The sequence below is a fragment of the Perca fluviatilis genome, chromosome 8, assembly GCF_010015445.1.
Source record: "Perca fluviatilis chromosome 8, GENO_Pfluv_1.0, whole genome shotgun sequence".
NCBI classification, from domain to species: Eukaryota; Metazoa; Chordata; class Actinopteri; order Perciformes; family Percidae; genus Perca; species Perca fluviatilis.
Window position 1 is genome coordinate 25,769,066 of NC_053119.1, and position 23,688 is coordinate 25,792,753.

The 23,688-nt window shown below is 43.6% G+C and overlaps 1 protein-coding gene across 14 annotated transcripts in view; it reads left to right on the forward strand.

The window, feature by feature from the left end:
• The first annotated feature begins 914 nt into the window (after nt 1-914).
• The window catches only part of brsk2a (BR serine/threonine kinase 2a), a 187,503-nt gene continuing 164,729 nt past the window's right edge, over nt 915-23,688 (forward strand). For 6 of the 14 annotated variants that reach the window (XM_039808462.1, XM_039808466.1, XM_039808468.1 and 3 more), the window contains exon 1: nt 916-1,273. In XM_039808462.1, coding sequence (XP_039664396.1) covers nt 1,180-1,273 — 94 coding nt within the window. In that variant the 5' untranslated portion in view covers nt 916-1,179. Of the gene's footprint in view, nt 1,274-23,688 lie in introns of all 14 variants that reach the window. The other 8 variants (XM_039808458.1, XM_039808465.1, XM_039808463.1 and 5 more) reach the window with 3 other exon arrangements.

Sequence of the window (23,688 nt, forward strand, 5' to 3'; positions counted from 1 at the left end):
AAGTGGCCAGACTCTCTGTACAAATGAAATGTACAAGAGTCTGGTAGGACCAGGCTAATAACTTGATTGATGAATAACTGATGCTAAAAAGAAGCAACGAGCGCGTCCTAAGAACGGTTTTACCAAGGATCATGTGTATGCGGCCTAGGCTATCTGAATCTACCTCCCTCCCACCCAAACCTCCACCTCACCTGCGCCTATGTGTGTGTGTGTGTGTGTGTGTGTGTGTGTGCGTGTGTGTGTGTGTGTGCGTGTGTGTGTGTGTACGTGCGTGTGTGTGTGTGAAAGCACTGGAAAGCAGGCCAAAAAAGAAAGAAGAGGCAGACAGAGACAAAACCAAAACACACACACACACACACACACACACACACACACACATGACCTATTCATGCACTAATAAAGAGAATTTCAGAGTGAGGATGCTGCCCATGGAAAGACGTCCCGAGCAGTTAGGGGTTTGGTGAAAAAAATGTGCTTTGTTTATTGATACTTCACTCAGATAATCATTGTGCAGAATGATGTAGGCTATGTGCAGAATTTAATAATACGGTTGTTGTCACATTCATCTGCTGAGGAAGAAAATGTTAAGACATGAAGCCTATGTACAAGATGATGTTTTGACATCACAACTTTGGAAGACAATGGTGGTCCAAAATTTTTTTTTACATTCCAAATATGCTCTAAAATTTGTAATTGTTTACTCCATTTGTCTAATAGCCTACTTGTGTAAACTGAGTTTATGTGGGTTAACGCTCCCTTGAGCCCAACCTGCAACTTTTCTGGGAAAAAAAAGATGCTCCAGCAACAAGAAACAGGGCGGCAGCAGAGAGCGTATTCGGCTCTCTGGTTGGCTGGATCCACTGCCAATCATCCCCGACGGCTCCGCAGAACCTCCCACAGACGCACAGCGGCAGCACAGCTTCCACCGACAATGATATTCAAAGCACTTGCGGCTCGTCTGCAGCGGTAGGAGAAAAGAGGAGAGAAAGAGAGAATCTCACCTCCTCAAGCAGCGAGTGAGGTAGGGAAAAAAGACAGAAAGCGGCAGAGAGAGTGAGCGAGAGGAAGAGGGGAGGCTGTGGAGTAAAAGGAAAGACACCAGCGACTTGGACCTCCAGCGAGGAGTGTTTAATTGTCTGCGCTTTATTGTAAAGTGTCTAATTTCCACACAGATTCGACATGTCATCGTCCGGTAAAGACAACAGCGGTGCCCAACATGCCAATTACGTGGGACCTTACCGTTTGGAGAAGACGCTCGGGAAAGGACAGACAGGTTAGTTGGGACAGCTTGCTCACTGCATCCCCTGTAATTGCACAATTTATTTTCGGAGCGCTCCGCAGCGAGTTGAAATTTGGCCGGCTGGGTGTCTGCAAGTGATAAATAACTAACCGCTTACTTACAAACACCTGCCAAGCCTTGTGGGGGATTTTTTTGGGGGGTTGGTATTTCTTCGGCGAGCTGACATAATCATTGTTCACACAGTGGGACGAGAGAGAGGTGATGTTGCTTTACATCGGTTTGTTGGCTGTGCGTTGGCGTTGGACTGGGTGTGTGTGTATCCAGGAGCAGAGCAACGTGGACACCGGTCAACGCCGAAAACGATGACAGTGACATGGGCTATGAAAATGAACTTTTTGTGTCCCCTGTTTGTATGTGTGTGTGTCCTGTGATTGGAGCACAATGCCGTTAATCCCGATTTGCCTGATACATTGATCTATTCTTAGTCCGCAGGCAGGCAGGCAGGCAGGCGTCTCTCCTATAGGCTCTGACAGCAATACGTGGGTTTCCTCCGATATGGAGTGGAGGGTCCCACCTTGACCGATTACACCATGAGCTGCTCACAGACCTGGAAAGAGCTACATTGATTTATATTAATTTACCCCAGGGGATGTAACTAGGCTTTCTTAATAAGGAGCACATGCTTTATCTCAGCCATAGACAGCAATGACACTGCAGTTTGTCAAAGTTGCATAGCACATGTACAATTAATGGTAAAAGAGCACTTCATATTCTTCATCTCTTCAATATTTCATGCTATTTTAGGTATGTTGGTATTGCTCGTGTGTGTGTGTGTTTCCTATACAGTAGTTCAGCCCTGTTGTCAGCACTGGCGAGGACATACAGCACAGTGAGCATCGTCTGCGGTCAACTACTGTACATGCAGCCAGTGGAGCCATGTGAAAGGAGAGGCAAGCACAGCCCTGTGGAGGCAGAGATGGCAGGAGTGATGCAGCATGCTCCGTAAGATCCCCACCCTAAGAAAGAAAGAGAGAGAGTCAGAGACTTCTCTCTTTTTCTCTCCGCTGAGAGATTTTCCTCCCATCTGTTGTCTAAAACGGCTACAATAGGCGTTGCTTCCCCTACCCGGTCCAGCTGGTCATGCTGAGCAGCCGTGTGTGTGTGGATTTTTGTGTGTTCTCTTAGACAGTATGCTTTCTTGAAATATTCTCCTCTGTCACTTCTTTCACCTGGCAAGTCCCCAGCGTTCATTAATGGAGTTTGTCTGTTTGCCCTCTCTTTTTTTTGGGGGGGGGGGGGGGGGGGGGGGGGGGGGGGGGGGGGGGGGGGGGGGGGGGGGGGGGGGGGGGGGTTTGTGTGTGTGTGTGTGTGTGTGTGTGTGTGTGTGTGTGTGTGTGTGTGTGTGTTCATAAGCAATGCCCTCTTTGATTGTAGGACAGTACAGGACCTTTAAGGGACATACACACAAATCCCAAAACATGTTGCATCCATACTCAGTGTAGCTCTACTTGCAATGTGAGATATCTGCAGTGTGCTGGCTGTAGTATGATCTACCAGTGGAAATTGATGTTTCAGGCTATGTTCCAATTGGTTCTTTCATAACAAATGCACTATTAAAACACATGTGCTCGCCTCTTTCTCCTGCTACTCATATTTCATCATTTGTGTTTACAGGAGTATCCCTCACTCACTGCCAGTCTTAGCTCTCTTTCAGATAGCTCTCTTTCAGATAGCTCTCAGGGATGTCTAATGGCTGTTTATGGTGGTATAGACCTGGCACTGCTGGGTACAGATGTTTAATGATATGGTGTCTCTGAGATCATCCACAGCTCAGGATGTATTTACGTGAGTGTTGAGGCAGGTTTGGATGCTTTTTTTCATGCTAGCCTCAGGTGTCAGACCCATGGATGCTCAGTAAGCTGCAGGTTAGCATGGATCATGACTTGCGCCAAGCATCTTGGACCTCGCATATCAAACTATTTTGACTTGAAATTTGCACTTAGAGAGACATTTCTGAATACATAATATGTATTCATTTATAATGCTTTTGGCTTGGTTTTTCAATTACATATTCATGTTTCATGTGCAGAAATCACCTGGCCCAGCATCATTGGTGTGTTCTGTGTTAGAAAAACCATTTGGTTACTGGCGTCAGCGTAGCTTGTCCACGCCAAACCTATTCAGATTAATGACAGCGCGTAATATCCCATTCTCCCATTAACCATTCGGTAATCTGTCAGATCTCTTTCCCAGGCCCCACGGAAAGGGTTGGCCTGGCAATTGTGAGGGCCCAATGGGCTGGGCTCGATCATGAGTGGCAGCTGGGAACGTCCAGTAAGCTAAATCCCCTGTGAGCTTTCCCAGGCTGCGTTTGGCTGTAATTATTAGAAGGGAGAAAGCGGAAGGCCTCTGCTTGATCTGGCTGTCCTGCTCAGAGGAGTGGTGCTGTTGCGTGTTCATTAAGTGATTAGGCCTTGTCCTGACAACACACACACACACACACACACACACACACACACACACACACACACACACACACACACACACACACACACACACACACACACACACACGGCCAGCACAGTGGTTCTGGTTTGGCTTCCTGATCTAATCCCCTGCACAGCCAATGTCTCCTTGGCTCTCACTTATGTACTCACGTGGCCCAGAGGTAACGTGGACTGGCCCACTCTAGTTTAGCAACTTAGCACCTCTATGTTACTGTGGAAATTAAAATGCACTGGACAGGTTACATGTACAGTTCTGCTACAATATATAGTGCACAGTATAATAAGCAGGATGCATATTTTTGTTAATCATCTTCTTCTTTTTTTTAGGCAGAATACATTGTGAAAGTATTTGCTCAGTGTACACCAGACTTGTCATGTGTACGAGGCCCTCTTAGTCAGGTGTGTATTGGTGCCTGATAGGGTCTATAGATATTGAGTGACTGCATGGCTGGCTACTGATTGGGACTAAAGCCACAGAAACGTGGAAGCCATTATCAAGCCAAAGACGGTTTATGTGCTTGAATGTCGGAACCTGGCCGTGACGTTGTGTCTGTGGGATGGTTCATATAGGTCCTGCACTCAGTAGGATGTGAATGTATCAACCGCAGATGAGTTTCCTCAATTAGCTTATTTTTTTCTATTTTACACTGAATTATCCCCATGTGTTGTCTGTTAATTCATATAATGCACTATATTTGGCTCACAAGCCTCTAACCAATGTCAGGATGCTACGGCAGCTTGACAACTGACAACGTTTGTTAAAATTTAGAACTTCCTTCGAATGTTTATCACATTACGGTTTGGAGTAACAGCCTTCATGTGTTTCAGAATCTTAAAGCTTTGTTTGACAAAGCTGAAGATTGTGGATTTGTGTTTTTGCCAGTGCAATGACTTAAGACGTGCTGAATCACCGCTCTGTTCCACTAATGCGTCGGAAAACATTGCCGTGGTTCGCCTTTACTTTGTTCCTGAAGGCTGTTGATTAGTGGAATAGAGGCCTATTGTGTAGAAACACTGCCTGTTAATCCAGTGTAAGTCCCTGTTTCTTTTTTGCAAGACTTGGATATTGACAGGTTAAGAGCTGGAGGTTGATGTGTAGGCTCCTTGATTCGTTGATTGACGTTTAGAGAGTGAAATGATCTGTGCTTCGGGGGCTTTCATATTGACTGTTCATCTGACAAAAAGCTGGCTGTGATGTTGTGTCTTGCTCTCTCGTTCTCTGTTTAGCGCACTCTGTTTCTGTCTATTTGCTGTAAAGTTCTTGCTCGGGGTTCACCAGGCCTACAAGGCATTTAAGCCAGGATCCAGCTGTTTTTGTTGTCTCCGTGTCAGCAAAGGGCTGGTCTGTTTGCAACTCTTACTGTGGGTTTCACTCTTGCAGTGTTTGGTTGTGTTTGTGTGTGTATGAGAGAGAGTGAAAGAAAAGCTCTCACTTGTCTTTCTTTTTTTAAATTATTTTACACATGCACACATTCTGTTCTGAGAGTCTGCTACATTGCACGGAAATGTAAAACCGTTAATTCGATGTTGATTGATAGCTGGTGAGCCGGGCATGGTTGATTCAGATCAATGGGCACTCCCAAAGATTTCCTGTCTGGTGGAAGAAATCTATACTGTTTTGCCGCACATGATATTCCTGATGATGACAAGTGAGGAGGGAATGCTCGTCGATGCTGTCAATGAAAAACCACTTGGCAAATCCACAGCAACTAAAGGCATCTGTGTGTGCATATATGTGTGCGGTGCTTGTAAGCGGTGCAGGTGCACAAACTCTCGGTGACCTGTAGCCTCCGTGCCATTTAAAATAATCTTGATACCTGTGTCGAGCTCACACACAGGTGTCTATTTTCCCTGTGTTCGCAAGATTACCCGTAAAAACTTGGCAGCTTTGACCTAAAATTGGCGAGTGAGGGAAATAAATGAAAGGCTGAGATGATAGACTGCGATGATAGACCCGTGTTTCAGTGGGCCTGTTCAGAGATTCAAGTCAGAGAAGCCCTGACCCAGTGGCTATGCCGTGTTGCTCCCAGCTGGGTAGCACCCTGTGTTAGCAAGCTGGTTCAGAGCTGTGGAGCAGGAAGCCAAGCCTGCATGGTCTCAGCTGTTTGACTGTCTGGCTAAAGCCAAAGCCCTGCGCCCTGAGCCTTGAAATGTATCCTAAATGGTGGGAGTGTGTGTGTGTTTGTGTGCGAGTGTCTGTGCCTCAGCTGATGCATATGTTGTCTATTTGTGAGCTTTTATGAATGTGTATCTTTTAATGTGCATGTAGGAGCGCCGTTGCATTGGGGTTACGGTGATTTCTTGGCGTGGCTTAGAAACTATGCCTCAAGTTAATTGTACCAGCCTGTAGTCTTTACACTGTCTGTGACTTTGGCTGAGGTTATATAATGATGATGGTCTCTGTCATTTAGTGCTCCTCTCCTCTCATCCGCCTCACCCCATCCCTCTCTCCCACTCTGTCCCTCTTCCACTGGCCAGTCAAGATTCATACAGGGATTCAGCCATGTGGTAAATCAGACAAGACCTCGGTGGAATTGCATCGATTGGGAGGAATGTATGTAGCCAACGATTTTCAGAGATTAATGATGAGGAAAGAGGTGGAGAACTGGGAGGAGGGGAGGAGAGAGAAGAATGAAGGCAAGGCAAAGAAGGAGTAGAAGGGAAAAAAAACCTTGAACTGAGGGAGAGCACAAACCGGTCTTGAATGTTCTGACTGCAGCGGAGGTTATTAATTAAGACAAAGTATTGATCATTGTCTTCATTATTCTCCCCTCCTTCCACATTTTCATCTCTCTATTCCTGACCTCCAGAGGAGAAAAGGGCTCAATCTTTAGATGGGAGGTCAGTGAGGAAGTGAGGGACTGCTGTGGCTGATCATGAATTTATACCATATGTCTGTGTTTTGGACAAGCTCCATCGCATCCTATTTGAGTTTCATTCTAACTCCACTTCCACTGTCACTGTTTCTCTGCCAGGTTATATACAGTATAGCATGAAGAATCAGGTTAGGACTGCATAGTTCCACTAATGCAAGCAGAAACACGATTTCTCTTTTCACCGGTGCACCAAATTGTTACATTTATATATATGACTTCACACTGTTGCTTCAATAAAATCTGCATGGTGATTTACTTCTAGACATCTCTGCACCTGCCCCAGGCTTTGTGCACTTTCGATGCTGCCAATCAGCCATTCTGCTGGTCACTTAACCTGACTCCACCAGATGGATTGCTTCACATTTGCTCGACATATCCATCTGGGAACTTTCCGTTGGAGAACTTTTGGGAAGGGGCGAAAATACTGGTCAGCTGATTGGATGAACCATCTGTCTATCACCTATGTTGGTGATAGACGGGCCAAATCAACCAATCAGATCCACGAAGCGTATGAAAATATAACCACAAGCCAGGCTACCCCTGCTGCTGCAGGCAAAGCATAGCTTGTTAGCTCAGCAAGCAAACAACATGTCTGTAAAGGATATTTGCCGTTTGTGTAACGAGAATTTAGGAATAAAAGACACCATTTCAGGTTCCCGGACCGCTGTCTGAAAATACTGGTTAGCTGATTGGATAAACCATCTGTCTATCACCACCTAACCCACCTCAAAACCAACGCCGATTGGCCCGGTTGCTTGGAGAGCGGCTCCAAATTTTCTCTATCTCAAGATGCCAGACTGATCTGCGAGTGGAAAACTGGAGCTCGCGAGATCAGGACGGTCTCACGAGGCTACTGGTCACTAAGTCAGCTGCCACATCTTGTGGTCTTTATCAACACGGGGCATTTACAAATGTACAGTATTTTAAACGTATTTGCGCACAGCAGTAGGCTGTTTCTCGCTCTCTCTCACCCAGCTCAGATTAACCCTTACTGAGCCGCCTGTCTGGCTCTGACTGTGAGAACGCTGGGTTGGTTGCCAAGGTTGGTTGTCTGGTTGTCATGGTTTCCTTGCTTCTTGCTGGTTCCCAGTCTGCCCCCATGAAGAAAGAAAGAAAAGGAATGCTCTCTCTCTTCTCTTACTTACTCTCTGATTTTCTCTCTCTCTCTCTCTCTCTCTCTCTCTCTCTCTCTCTCTCTCTCTCTCTCTCTCTCTCTCTCTCTCTCTCTCTCTCTCTCTGGTGCTCTTGTTTCTCGCCGTCTCTTGCTCTTTGAGGGGCTGCAGACTGGAGTTAACATCAATTCCTTCACAACCTCCATTGTTGCTTTCCGTGCGTGCAAGTCTTTATCAGACTTATTGCTATTTATCTCCCTCGTGTCTACATGTGACTGTAGAAAATGAGTGTGTGAATGAATGCAGGACTGTGTTTTTCACATGTGCGCTGCTGGGGTATGTGTGTGCATGCTGTGCACTTGTGTGCGTGTGCTCAGACATACGGTCATGGATCAGACAGGCTTGCCCTGCTCTGTGCTCTGCGCTGTGTGCTGTGTTCCCATTTAAATCTGGGAGATTAGCACATGTGGGGAGCCTCGGCTTTAGTTGCTGTCAGCTCAGCTAGCCTTGGCAGGCTGTCCTCAGATCAGGGGGGAAGCTCTGTGCTCATCCCCCCACCATTGCTGTCTGCCCTGCTGTACCTTATCCATTAACAAATAGATGGGTGGGCCAGTGACCTTGACTGTGCTACAGTTTTCTAACTGCTGCAGCACACTTATGCAATTCACACAGCAGCATTTATCATCGGCCTGCCATACAGGATATACATAACACAATAAAGTTATATATAATATGGTGAATAGAGATTTTATAAAATATTTTTCATTTTGTCATTAGTACAACATTTGACGGGGTTCTAAAGGTTCCCAAAAAAGTATTATGTCTTAATAATGTTGGTACTTACCCTATTACATTAGCTAACATTTCCTGTAAGATGTACCTGTTGCTTTGTACCTGTGTATATATAAAAAATATATAGTATATATATATATATATATATTTTTTAATTGCATTTTGTGAATGTTCCTGTTTTTACCCTTAAATGAATGTATTTGTTAGTCTTCTAAATCTTCTAAGCAGTTTTTTGTACTAAAGACATGCAATGTAAATCAAGTATAAAGATAGTGTATACAATAAAACCAACAAAACAGAAAACTAAAACTTTTTGTGATTTAGTATCACAGTGTAGAACATGCTTACATTTACATATTTAGCTAAATTGGCCATTTCACTTGGGATGCCTTGCCATTAAGAAAATATATATATGCAAATTTTACTTACTGAAGTATAACTGCATTTCCAGAGTGAATACAGTGAATGAATGACTCTTAAATTGCATGAAGCAGTGCCTTTTCTTCTGCAGACCTGCTGGCTACTCTCCCTGGACTGTTTTTCTAAGAACAAGTACATGAATGAAACGTGTGCTCATTTACTGTGTGCAGCACACATCCCAGATGGCAGGGGCAGGGTAATTGTGATGCATTTAGAGTTTTTCACTGCCACTCGCTCTGTTGTCCGCTCTTTAGGCTATGAAGCACAATGTGCCTGAAACACCTGAGATGTGGCTTGGCGTGTGAAGTCAAGCAGACAGCCCTCAATGAGATTAGATTAGATGAGCATGACTGGTCATAAACCAACAACCTGCGCTGGCTGCTTGTCTTTGTGGCACCGACTTCTGACACTTGGCCTGACTAAAGAGAATTAGCACTACGTTAGCCAGGTCGACTTATTTTATCTCAGCTGGGAACATCAAGGAGTCTGTTATTCATAGGGAGAGGAAGGAGGGCAGGTTCAGTTTGCTGTTCTGATGACGTTGGGGAATGTTGTTGCCAGTTTACAGAAAAAACACCTGGATCACAGGTGGTCCTGCATCAGTGTACCTGCCAAGACAAACTGTTTCTTGGTTTGCTTTTTCCCTGTGCTGCCACTTTATCAGAGAATGGGTCAGTGCTCTAAGTCTGCTGCCAGGTCAGATCCTCTGTCATGACTATGCATTGGGATGAAATCGGATCACAGGGAGATGTCATACATGAAGCAATGAGTCTAGTATAAGTCTTTGTGTTTTCCCCGTATCTGGCCTGAATTGTAGGTTCCGCCTGTGCTACTTACCTCCAAATCTCTGGCCTTGTAGTGCTTAACTGTTGGTGAAAGTATTTTCATCATAAATCTTTTAATATGGCCAGCACACTCCTCTATATGGATTTTCCCCCTCGCTATTGGTTGATGGTTCATGAACAAGCATTCAGCTTTTGTCCCTGTCTTGTGATGTAACCTCTTTTTTTAATGGGGGCTGAGGTATACTCAGAGTAACTCTATAAACATCTAAAGATCAGGGGCTGTATTTATAATGTATTATCCATCACTAAACTATTTGCTCTCTGTAAAAATCTTACATAAATTCTTCTATCATTTGCAAGTTTAAAAGAGAAACAGGCCCTACTGTTTCTAAAACTCATAATTATTTTGTAATGATCAATATGTTTTCTTTTCCCTTTTTAAAAGGCTAAAACTCTGAGTCAGTATCCAATCCAATTCCATCGTGCTGTGAGGTCAGAAGCTATGATGAAGGCCTTTGTACAGAAGGAATAATCCATCAGTGCTATGACCTTTTGGCCTTCTATAACCCATTGAGTGAACTCTGTTACAGGTTCAAAAGCACATTTGATCCTTCTTTCTTTTTTTCTGTCTTGTATTCTTGCTTTCTTCTTCAGCTGCTTTTTTTTTACCTGCGTCTTGGTGTCTTTTTTGATGTCTTTCTTTCTTTATTTGCACTCTTTCCTGACTAATGGAACAGTTGATGGAGTGATTAAGGGAAATAGCGATGAAATAGAGGAAGGTTTCATCTCTTTATCCCAGATGGTTGACTTTTTTTTATATTCATCACTAAAAGCTGCTTATTTTTGAGGTGGCTGCGGATTTTGCTGTGCTCTTTTGCACACGTGTGTGTGTGTGTGTGTGTGTGTGTGTGTGTGTGTGTGTGTGTGTGTGTGTACATACATGTACTAGTGTTTCAGTGTGCACTGCATGCTCCTGTTTTACGGGCTCTCTGCTGATGCATAACAACGTCTGAGAGCTGTAACTCATGGGACACAGATGAACATGAGAGAGACGGGGTGGTGTGGGCGGTGGGAGGGCGGGGGTGCAGGCTGGCTCACAAAAGGAGCCCGTTGCTGAGTGAGAAAAAGAGTCACAGCAGTAAAGCATCTCTCAGGGTCGGTGCCTCTGTTATCATTCAAATCCAGCAACCACACAGTTGCACGCACACAATGCAAAAAAAACAGGCATGCACACAAAACACGGACACAGGAATGCGCTGTGCAGCAGTGGAGTGGATGCTTTTTAGACTCTACTGGAATCCCAGCTCTCCCTCTGACTGCAGCAGAGCTCTGACGTCATCAGTGGAGGAAACGCACCCGCAGCAGGAAGAACTGCTCACAGTACGGAGCCTGAGGACACACACACACACACACACACACACACACACACACACACACACACACACACACACTTCCCCATGCCTTTAGGACATTTAGGAAGCTTTTTCCCCTACCCTTCAATCTTGTCCTCTGTTTAACCTCACAAGAGTTTACCTGACAGTGCAGGCACTTTGCAAAGTTTTTCATACAGTCAGTTTATAGAAATCTCTGTTGGTGTAGCTGATGTAGTGACTTGCACATTAATGTATAAACTGTCGGCCTCAGCGCTTTAATGTGAAGAGTCTGTAGCCATAGCAACGCAGAGACACATTTTCACGTGCTAGTTCACATGCTGATGGCATGAGCGTAGCTCTGCTTGAGTAAATTATTATTTTATTATTGCTGTTTTGATGTATTGTGGTTTGTATAATGAGAGCATGAATGTGAGCCAATAGTGTCCATGTCTATTTGTCTGTGTCTCTTTGCATACAAGCCTGGGTGGGTTTTAGAAAAACTGACGACATATGCAGCTCTGCGTGTGGCACCGCGTGACTCATGTGAGTGTATTATTATGACCGTTACTTTTCTCTTTGTGTAATGTACTCTCCGCTGTTTGCTTTGACGGACATGCAGTAGCAGCTTCCTCTGGGTTTATTTTGAAAATAGGGCTGTCATAAAACATTTTTGAGCTGCATTTACTCACTTTTGTCGTATACGACAGCAAAACTACACATTTTATGTCTAATTCAATATCTCCAGAGCAATACAGTGTAGAGACATTTTTTTTTTTTGTTAAGAGGCAGAAAAATGCACCATTTTAATGAGGTCTTCCGTGCGATCATGCTCCTTCCAAAAGCTTTGTAATGCAGCCTGGAACTACAGCGTCTACACACTAAATCCATAATTATGAATCCATAAATCATGTTACGTAATGTTCGATATCTCTGCATCGCTTCAAGCTACTGTTGTTCTGTTTACTGAGCATGAAGGCTAATGTCTGGGCCTTTCCAAAGAGGTCTTCTGTGTGATCCTAGGCTTTCCAGAAGCTTTGTAATCTAGCCTGGATTTGCAGTGTTTTTTTGGAGACTTGGCACAATAATTCCAGAAGAATAAATCCACAGCTGAACAGTTATTTAATCATCTTTTCGTATGAAAAGGTAGCGTTTTACTGTAAGCCCGGCCATCTTGACTCCCAGAATGCAGTGGGGTGAGTGTAACGACCAGTCAAAGGCTGTCTTCCTGACCATCTTCTTCTTCTTTGATGTTTTACGGCAGCCGGCATCGGCAATGTTGCAGATGCTGCCACTTTCCTGACTGTGTTAAGGGCCATTCACATTGGACGCGCAAACGGCAGCGCTGCGCTATGAAACCCATTATGGTCAATGGCTCGCGCACGCAAGAACTGGTCTGCCGCTGAGCAAAGCGCAGCGCAAGCGGCATTTTGCGGCTGGCTGCTCTTGCGCGTGCCGCGGTCAAAGTTCACCATGGTTCAACTTTGACCGCGGCACGCGCAAGAGCGGCCGCGGTGTGCTGTGACGTGCATTCAGGTGTCTGAAAAAAACAGAAAAAAAGTAAACACTGAAGTACGTGGATCCACGGAACATGGACGAGAGGTTGATTTTGGCCGTCAGCGATCTCCCAGAGCTCTACGACACAAGTTCGAGGTCGTACAGAGACCTCGGATGCAAAACTATGCTGTGGTGCATATTTCCACCATAATAGGCATGCCAGATGTGTAGCTTATTGTAGCCTCCTAATTTAAATCATTCAGTTCGGTTTGTTTTAGCTATGTGAAAACAACATGGACATGTCTCCAATGAAATACAATCATAACTATGTTAAAGTTTTTTTTCTCAGATACTTTGGTGCATTTGTTAAATAATAATGTGCAGTTGCATAACAGTGAGTGCATGTCTTAAAACAATTGGTGTAAACTGCACCTCATAGTGACTGACCTGCAAACGCGTCTATTTTGGTTGAAATCTTTTGTTATGTCAAAGTATTTATACCAATGACCCAATCAAACTGACAAGTCCTTACGCCATCGTTTATACCAAGATAGTGAAACTGCTTTGTGTTGTTGTCCATATTTAACAGTTCACTCTGTAAGTATAGTGTAATGAACAATGCACATAAAAGGGAGCAATATTCCCTATGTGACACATTATTGTCATCTCTGATCTGAGAAATGCGCCAAAGCAACTGAGAAGATGTGTACTGTTGTGAGCTGCAAAAACCAAATACCAAGTTGATTATACAGCTCCATACAGGTATTTGTAGGATATATTTGTATTTGTATGTTTATATGAAGTAAAATATGTTTGGACTGATTGACACAAGTCATGTTCGTTTTCATTGAAGTTCACATATAGGGAGTTAGGTATATGGCCGTTACACAGAATAACTACCCATTTCCAAGTCCAGTTTTGGAGGAATTAATTGCACATATGCATTAAACAAAGTGTTTTCCAGAGTATGAATGAATGATGATGAATTTAGGAATTCAGGCTCATAGCTTATAGCTTTATTATACCCAACTGCAATAACTGCAAACCTCTTACTTATGTATGTAAACATGCAATGACACATAGTGTTGACATGCAACATTTTATTTAGAAATGAAAATCCATTCATAACCCATCTGCGAAATTGTAGGCCCAACTCTCGTCAGCAGACTGTCTGCTCCCTGTTGAGCCAAAATTACCCCTGGAACCGGTCACAGTGAAAGCGGAGCTCCTGTAGCCGGAATTCCCCCAACTGCTCTCTGGACCTGAGGGTCTTGTGCTCCCACACCTTTCTTGCTGCTGCTGCGGGTGCCTTCCTCTGTCTTCTCCTCACAACCAGGACAAGTGCCAAGGCTTTCTTTTGGTTCAAAGACAGAAACATCTTCGCCACCAAATCACTACTGTGTATCCTACAGAATGTCACGTACTGCTCGTCTGATGTAAACACAGGACGCAGGCGTGACGTGCATTCAAATATTGCTGCATGTATGACGTAAATTTGCGCTGAGCCCGGCGGCAAGCACTACAAATATATTTGGGAATAGGACAACCTAGCGGGGAGCGCAGCGCATGCCGCGTACAATGTGAACGGGCCCTTACTTTACAGTATACTAAATGAAACAAACAAGCAGAAATATTGATACAACAGCGTAAATGTAAAAAATAATGCATTCTCATCTCATTATTCTCTCAGATTCTTATTTGCACATTTTGACAGTATTGTAGGAGGTGAATTGGAGATGGCACAACTAACTTTTTGGATAAAAACAACATATGGACTTTTCAGGGAAAGAATCTAAATAGTTTTATATTTGTGTTAGATACAATGTTTATTGTTGTTTTCCCTGATTGCCAAGACTTGGGAGATCAATTTTCAAAAGTCATCAAGTCTTGGATAATTGTTTTCTTTGTGATTTCAATATATTTCTGTGAGATTCAATTTCCATTTTTTTTCTTCTTTATAGTCAACAATGTATACATTCATGTGACATCCCTGCAGCATACATATCCTGATAGCCCAGGTTGTCCTGAAAAAATGATGTCCATAACATGATTGTGCATTACAGAGTTGAGGTTATACGAACATGGCGACCCAAATATTGGAAAAAATGGCCTAGGCCCCAGAGGGTTATTTTAAGCTTATAATTTGAGGATGACACCTTGTCTCACTTATTTAATAGTAGAAGAAACTGGCTTCCTGCCTTTTTAAATACATAATTTATTTATATTTATTACAGAACATTTCAACAGAAAATTGTGTAAAGAAGACTGAAGAACATATAGCATATTGTCTGGTATTCCTTATGTAACAATGTAACCTGGTTAAACAGCCAAACTACTTTCCTTTCCATGAATCTTATCTTAGAAATGATTATGGTTACCTTAATAGACACACTGCAACCCACTCCCTGTTTTATATGCCTTTAGCCTATGATATCCCGCTTTTTCGTAAAAGTCTTGCCACCCCCTTCCTTCTTGACCCTTCTTACTCCTGCTCCCTTGCTTCCTCGCTTCCTGCCTAATGGAGGTATTCCCCTGCAGCCTCCAGGCCTCACACTGCTATTCTGCTCAGGTAGGGCTCATTTCATGCAGGATGATTAGATCTCATTGGCAGCAATTCAGGCCCAGATAAGCCAGGGTGTTGGGGGCCTGTACAATAGCAGAAAGAATTCAATTACACATTTACATATACTCCCTTGCAGTATATACCTGTCAATCTGCACACATGCAAGGGCGCGACACATACAGTATGCATGCACACTAATTCTGTTTCACACACGCATTCGAAACGGATACACAATACAAGTATTGATGTAAAATTTTAAGATTCAAATACAGTACAGTAAACCTTGATACACATATGCTGTAGTGGCTATGGCTTGATCTGCGGTGCTTTTTGTTTGAATACCACAGTTATAATGATCCTTACATAGTGCATGAATTGCCCCCCTCCCCCCTTCCGATCTTCAATCTCACCTCTTTCCCCCTGTGATGGACAGAAAAAAATGTAGCATTAAAAATAGCAACTTGCACAAACCATTTGTGATAATGTGCGTACCATAAATGAGCTAATTTAAAGCAGACTGTCATTGTACGTCTAATGGAAGAAGCATATCTTGTGTTGGCTTTATGGGCCAGAGCTGGTAATTGCTTGTAAAGAGTGATTTTAGCAGAGTGTATCATCATATATCCTGTAGCCAAACCACAGGGGAAGATGGCAATAGTAATTGGACATTGATATCAGTAAAAATGTATGTATGTGTAATTTTCTCACATTTCATCATCTGTAATTTTTTTTTATAGTGTAATACTTCTAGTATGTTTGTCAGCATGAAGCAGTAATGAGGAAATTCCATAATGACATTTTTTTTAAATTGTATACATGTCTGCAGATTGGACAAAATAGAGAATAACATTGTTTTATAGTGTTTGTATGTGTTTTGAACATGGTGGTTGTTGTTTTAAGGTTTTGATATTTCCCTACAGTATTCCTTGGTCTTAAAGAAGGTTAATTGAAATAGATTGAATAGATAAGTGCAGCCCATTACTCTATTCCTCCTAATAGGACATTTACAGGCACGCTTGATTTTTACGAGGCTGTCTTTTAAAAGTTTAGTCGGATTGAGGAGATGCTTCGATGCTGAAAATGGGGAACATTTGGTGTAGTTGGCTCATGTTTCTAATGCCCTTAAGCTTGTGATTGTGTCAGTACGACTTGGGCTGATTAGGCTTGCATGGGATCTGAATTTATTACTCTGTCTTCACCAGTGTCATTATACTTCAACCTCTTATATTCACTCCTTAATGAGACTTAATGAAATATTCAAACCTTTACCTGGAGGAGGGGTGTGTGTGTGTGTGTGTGTGTGTGTGTGTGTGTGTGTGTGTGTGTGTGTGTGTGTGTGTGTGTGTGTGTGTGTGTGTGTGTGTGTGTGTGTGTGTGTGTGTGTGTGTGTGTGTGTGTGTGTGTGTGTGTGTGTGTGTGTGTGTGTGTGTGTGTGTGTGTGTGTGTGCCCAGCTCTGTATTCTTGCATATCCCCGACTGTGGATCAGCACTTTTTGATCTCTCTCTTAGCACTGACTAACACAGCTAGACAAGAGACAGACATTTACACACACCTGCAGACAGACATGATTTGAGTCTGCTTAATGATGTGTTATTCCAGATTTTCCCAACCCAGCTGATGATGAGTTCAAGCTAGATCAGGCTCATTAATGGGCTTGTTGGCCGGCTGTTTGTTAGCCTTAAGGCCTTTTTATGGTTGTGCGTCGAATCGACGGCCTACCCCCGCAGACCCCTCTGCGTCTACGCCGGACCCTACGCCGTAGCCTGACGTGCACCTCTCGAAAAATGTATCTACACGTCGCAGCGACGCACGTTGCCCGGCCGTTGCTTGGTAGCGTTGCATTTCCCCTGGCTCGTTTCCTGGTTCTCCTTCTCCATAAACAACGTGAAATCAAGGAGAGGGTTAACTTTTCCTGCTACAGATTTCCCACCGTGGTCAGAAAACACAGGGGAGACACTTTGTTTCTCTCACTATGACTCTAGAGTCAGTACTTGCACCAAAGCTAATCGCCGTCACTCTCTCACTTCTCCCTCGCTCTATCACCCACTCCCCACACACACACACGCACACACACACACACACACACACACACACACACACACACACACACACACACACACACACACACACACACACACACACACACGCGGCTCAACGCACACACCAGCACACAAGTATAAACATCAGGCCACTTACGTAGGCTATGGCGAGAGCTCTGCGTGGAGCCTCCGCAGAACCATAAAAAGGCCTTTACTCTTGGCCTCTTTTTATTTCATTCTTTCTTTCTCTGTCTGTCTCTCCCTGAGCACAACACTAAATCAAGCAGACCTTTTAATTAAAAGACACAGTTTCTCTGCCCTGACCACATTAAATAGGCTGGGCCGCCAATGGACACAAATGCAAAAGCACATGGTACCTGTCGCCTCCTTTTCTAAAACCTATACAGTAAACTGTATATCAAACTAACGCAAAGAAAGGAGAGCTGAACTTTGAGAATGCCACCTGGTTCCTCATGCCCTTAATTCCTCCACTTGTCCAGGAGATGTAGTTAATATACCCCCCTCATCTTGTTTGACTTTAGGAGAAGACTCTCCCTAATGCCCTTGTCCCCTTTTGAAGAGCTCTTTAAAGAAGTGCTCTTGTTCCCTGTGAATTATACTGTAGCAGTTTATATGTCACGTGTAGTCCCATGTATAAGGGCACAAAGATGAGAGATGAGTACAGAGAGCTCACCGAGGCCGTCCCCCGGAGCTCGGGATGTGTGTCCCGACTATGGAGTGATTCATTAAGCTATAGTCCCAGGACTCGCATCAGACCTCTTCTGGTTCACACGGAGGCTCCCCACCGACGTGGCCCTTGCCTTTACATGTGCCTCACACATATTTCTTACGGCGAGGCTAAGAGTGGCTGGTGGAGAGGGGGAGAAGGGTCCTCTATCTATCTGGCCGTGTATAAGCAGTCCTGTATAAAGTGATTACTGATCTCCCTTTGGGCACTTTCACAGTTTAATGGCTAAAGCAAACTAATGGTACTCATTTCAAAAACAGCTTTTCGGCTGCTTGTGTTTTTGTTGTTCAGATGTGTTTTAAATGGATTTTAACTATTGAACATTGAATTAGCTTGGATGTGTGTGCAGTTGCACGCCCCTCAGTATGTGTACAGTGGCCTTTCGTTCTAACTTCAAAACCCAGAGGTTGCATTGCACCCACCCACTGCCTCTTTGCAGCCCTTTGAAAAATTCACACTCTGCTGAGTACACCCACATGTCCCCTCTCGCACACATGTGTACATGCAGATGCTTCCTAGGGGGGATAATTAGTGGCAGATTCTTCAGTGATAGAGATCTGATGAAGTTGCTTTAGCTGTAATGCTCTTTTCCAATCCTCCTCAGATGAGCCAAACACACATACCGCACATTTTTTTCCCCCACATATCTGCACATCATATTTGTGTTAGTGTTAGTCTGTGTGTGATTAATCTCTGAGGGCCAAAGGTGATGGGGTCAGAGTGGAGATGCCTGTGAAGCTAATGACAGTGATTAAGAGGAGGGGTCGGAGGTGTTTACCCTTCTTCAGGTTCTCCACCTCAACATGCTGCCCCCCCCCACACACACACACCCACACACACACACACACACACACACACACACACACACACACACACACACACACACACACACACACTGCGACTGCATGGATGAGTGACTTTCACATAATACCATATAGTAACCTTTCATGTTTGTTAAAAAATAGAGATTCTTTGTGTGTGTTAGATATTGCAGGTTTGTAGAGAGACTAAAATATGTATTCTATAATACTGTAGCACTCTCCCGAAAGGTAGCTCTTATTCATTTTAAACTTGCACAGCTAGTTATTTAAACAATCAAATATGTGGCTATTAGCAAAAGCATTAGGTAATGGATCGCCTCATTTAGCTGTGCAGTGCGTTGTAGGGCAAGTTCAAATGTGCCTTAAAGCCTCTATTGCAATATTATTTGAAACAGCCATGTTTGCTCTTATTCATTTATCTCATAATATATAAGCCTTTGTCATTTTCCAAGGCTATTATTAAATTTCATGAACCTAAAAAAAATCTCTAGTGGCACATGACAATAGCCGACTTGTTTGTGATAGGAAAGGAAAATGGTGCGTTTGCATTATTCAACAAAGGCAATATTTAACTTCCAAAGTTCTTCAAATGGTAATCATTTGGATGAGTGATTAGTCCAATTATAATAACACAAATAATGGTCTGCGTTTATGTTAGTTCAGCCAGTTAGTGAAAACAAGTTAATTAAGCCAAGCCACATTAGCCTACGAGATATTATTTTATTTGGACATGTAATAGCTTTTAAATTGTCTGACTGCTCACATATTTCCAATCAAAAATTGCAAATGATCCCCATCATATTAAAATCACTGGTAGCATGATTTTATAGGGGTTCCCCCAAATTCCCCAAGCCTGTACTGATATAGGAGTTAAATCCACATTCTCAGCCCAGCGAAGGGGTGAGACCAAACTAAGGGCTGAGGTCTTTTAAATGGGTTTTTATCAACCTCATTCTTTTTCAAAGGTGCTTTTCTTGCTCTGCTCGCTTTCCTTTTTCCACCAGCATCTTCCTGGCTCCCCTCACCCCTCCCTCATTTTCATTTCCATTCTCTTATTTTTTTCTACCCGTCTAACTCTCCCTTCCTGTCCTCAACCCCCTTCACCACTTTTCCTGTGGCTTCCAGTGTCACCCTGCTATTTCTCTCTTCCTCCATCTCTCTGTATTACCCTCAGCCTAAAGTGATCACCGTTGAACACGTCTCCCTCTCTAGCTTTGCTCCATACTATATCCTCACTTATCTCTGTGAATTTAATAAAATGGAGTTCAAGAATGACCTATTCCTAGTAGTAGTAGTAGTAGTAGTAGTAGTAGTAGTATGGGATCATCCTAACCCCCTCTCTTTCTATATATCTTTATTTGTGTCCTTGCTGTTCCTTTCCCCTGACTTCTTTATTTCTGTATCTTCTAGTGATTCATGCCTTAAAAGACTGTTTGAAGTATTATTTCATTACCCTCACTCCTGTCTTTGACTCTTAATCCTATTCTTCGCACACAATCAATATAGCTGTAAATGCATTTCTTCCCTTTAATCAGTATTGTTATCTCCCACAATCCTTTCTGTATTACATTTCTGTATTCTGCAGCCTTACCTATTTAAATGGAAAGGCCTGGATGCACATTATTGTGTGTGTGTGTGTGTGTGTGTGTGTGTGTGTGTGTGTGTGTGTGTGTGTGTGTGTGTGTGTGTGTGTGTGTGTGTGTGTGTGTGTGTGTGTGTGTGTGTGTGTGTGTGTGTGTGTGTGTGTGTGTGTGTGTGTGTGTGTGTGTGTGTGTGTGTGTGTGTGTGTGTGAGTTGGGGCTGTTTTACTGGTCTCTGAGTATAATGCACAAATGCTGCCTGTAGCCTTGCTCATGGGTTAGCCTAGTCAATAAGGGAAATACATGTGTGCTCTGGAGAAATTATCGGTCACAAATCCACTTCACTGATGCTGAATATAGTCACACACACGCACACATCGAGCACATGCAAGCACACCACATGCGCTGGCACACCCGGTGAGTTCAGACAGCATGTCAGCATTTCACAGTAAATATTTCCAATCAAGACAGTGATGCTGAAGTGTTGGCATGCTGGTGGGGAGAGGGGGAGTGCCCGTTATTTATATACCCTGTGTGCGTATTACTGCACTTGGTTGCCCTCATTGGTGGACACCATTATAGTCCCTTATGGTCACCATGGTTACTGAATATTAGTATGTGCAGATTGAATAGAAGCTTGCTGAAAGTCTTTCTGCTCAATACACTTTTGTTGCCCCTGCTCTGGCCTCTTTCTAATTGTTTTTGATATCTCCATCATGCATTTCTTATTTCATTCCAATAATGGCTACAGGCTTCATCGTTTTTTCCCCAACAGCTGCGATGAGAGAGACAAAGATAGAAAGGTCTCTAGAAGAGAGATGGACGAGGCTGATAATGGAGGAAGATGCACCTTGTTCACTAATCCACTGTAAGTTTCACTGTGCCTTTTGAAACGCCAGGCCACGTCACGCTGGGGGACTGCTTCTCATTGAAGGGAATATTATGTCATCAAAGGCCCAAGGGAATGGTGCAGATTTCACAGAAATGCAGAGAAGATCAGAATTAGAATTAGCTGCAGCAACATCTATTTTCATTATCAGTTAATCTGTCAATTATTGTTTAAATGTAGTGATAAATCGTTTGGTCTACGTATAAAATGTTAGAAAATAATGTCCTTGGCCTTCACACTTTCCAGAGCTTAAGGAGGCACATTGTTTGTTTCGTCTGATCCAACAGTCCAAACTTACCATAGTGAATCCCCATTGGTGAGGTCCACTCTGAATGAAGGAAGATTTTAGAACATGGGGATGGAGATCTGTGCCGTGTGAGAGAGGAAAATATGACTATGATTTTACTTTGAGAAAGTAAGTAGAAGGAAATGTGTGGAAAAAGAAGAAAGCGAGTATAGAGGAAAAGAATAAATGGATGGATAACCCATGAGAGAAAAAGAGAGTGAGTTTATCTACAAGGATTAAATCTCATTCTGGCCTGGCCCTGCGAGATTACCAACTTGCCCACTCGAGTGCTACTGTATGAAGGCGCAGGCAGATTAGGCACGCGCACATGTGTGCGCACAACCACACACGCACTCACACACACAAACAATATAGTGGATTAGGCCTCACTGCTGACCTAAGGGCCAGGGTGAAGCAGATGGCTGCCCTTTTGTATTGTTATGTAACCTTACTGAGAACCAATCCACATGCAAACACAACACATTTTTCTGACACTCATACACACAAACTCACACGTATGCATACATTATACTTCATAATATTTGAGGGATTTTAAGTTGCCAGATCAGAGTTTGAAAAAACAGTGGGGGACAACTGAAAAGGAGGGTGATTGGAGTAACGGAGATGAAATGGAGAAGTAAGACAGACAGACCTTCAAGAAGTGGGAGAGCAGTGGCAGCGTGCCAGGAGGTTTGGAGAAGTGCCAGATAAGCCTGCTCATACACATTAAACACACACACACACACACACACACACACACACACACACACACACACACACACACTTACAGTGGGGTGCTGGTGCGAGCCAAGGTGACCTGACTAGGTGATGGGAGGGTCACCATGCCAACGGGGCTGACTGATGTCACCGCGGCGATCTGTCAGAGGCCACTAAAAGAGAGGGGTGATGGGCCAGTGGCGTGTGTGTGTGTGTGTGTGTGTGTGTGTGTGTGTGTGTGTGTGTGTGTGTGTGTGTGTGTGTCATGTGGTGGCAGGATCTGTGTGTACTGGAGAGTCAGATGGAATCAGGCCCTCCGAGTACTCGCTGACAAGCTGACATTGAGGAAGTCTGTATTGTACAATATGGGGCCGTTGTATGGCAAGAAACTCATTAACTGTGGTTGGTCTTTGTGCTGCTCTGAAGCAGAGATACATAGGTGCGTTTCAAAAGAATACAGCAGGTTTTGGGGAGATAAAGTGATCAAAATAGCTTTTAACATATCCAAAATTACCCATGTTGTGCAATATACTAACTGAAACATCAGGATAAGGCTAGTATATTTTTAAAGTAACAGTTCGGGGTACTGGTTAAATACAAGGCTAAAGCCAGTGGCCAGTTCGCATTCAGTGATTGATGAAAAGATTGCAACCTGTATATTGTACACGCATAATGTGTATTTCTGATATACTGTATACACAAAATAGGGATCTGTGAGAAAATCTGTACTTTACCATTCTTGAAATTTGGAAATATGAAAGCCTTTGGAGCATGCAACAATGTGAACAGCTGTGAGAACACGTTTTCTTTAAAGGTCCCGTGTTTTTTTATATAGAAAAGCATCCAAAGAGCACCATGTCATGGTGCTCTTTGGATGCTTTTCTATAGACCTTAGTGGTCCCCTAATACTATATCTGAAGTCTCTTTCCCGAAATTCAGCCTTGGTGCAAAATTCCTGCCCCTAGAGCCAGTCCCACAATGAGCTTTCCTTAGGATGTGCCATTTCTGTGCCTGTAGCTATTGAGGAGGAGAGAGGGAGGGGCAAGGTGGAGGGAGGGGGTGTGGCCTTGACCAACTTGACCACTTTGCTCATTTGAAAGCCATGATGTCTCTATCTCATGGGTTGGCCAAATTCTCTGTGCGGGCAAAGCAGAGAAAGGGGAGGTAACCTTGCTCCTTATGACCTCATAAGGAGAAGATTCCAGATCGGCCCATCTGAGCTTTCATTTTCTCCAAGGCAGAGCAGGATACCCAGGGCTCGGTTTACACCTATCACCATTTCAAGCCAATTGGGGACCATAGGCAGGCTGGGGGAATGCATATTAATGTTAAAAAAACTTCATAAAGTGAAATTTTCATGCCATGGGACCTTTAATAACTCACTACTTGTTGGTGTAGACGGCCGCTGTGAGAGACTTTTTTTCTTTAGCGGAAATAATTTGTCC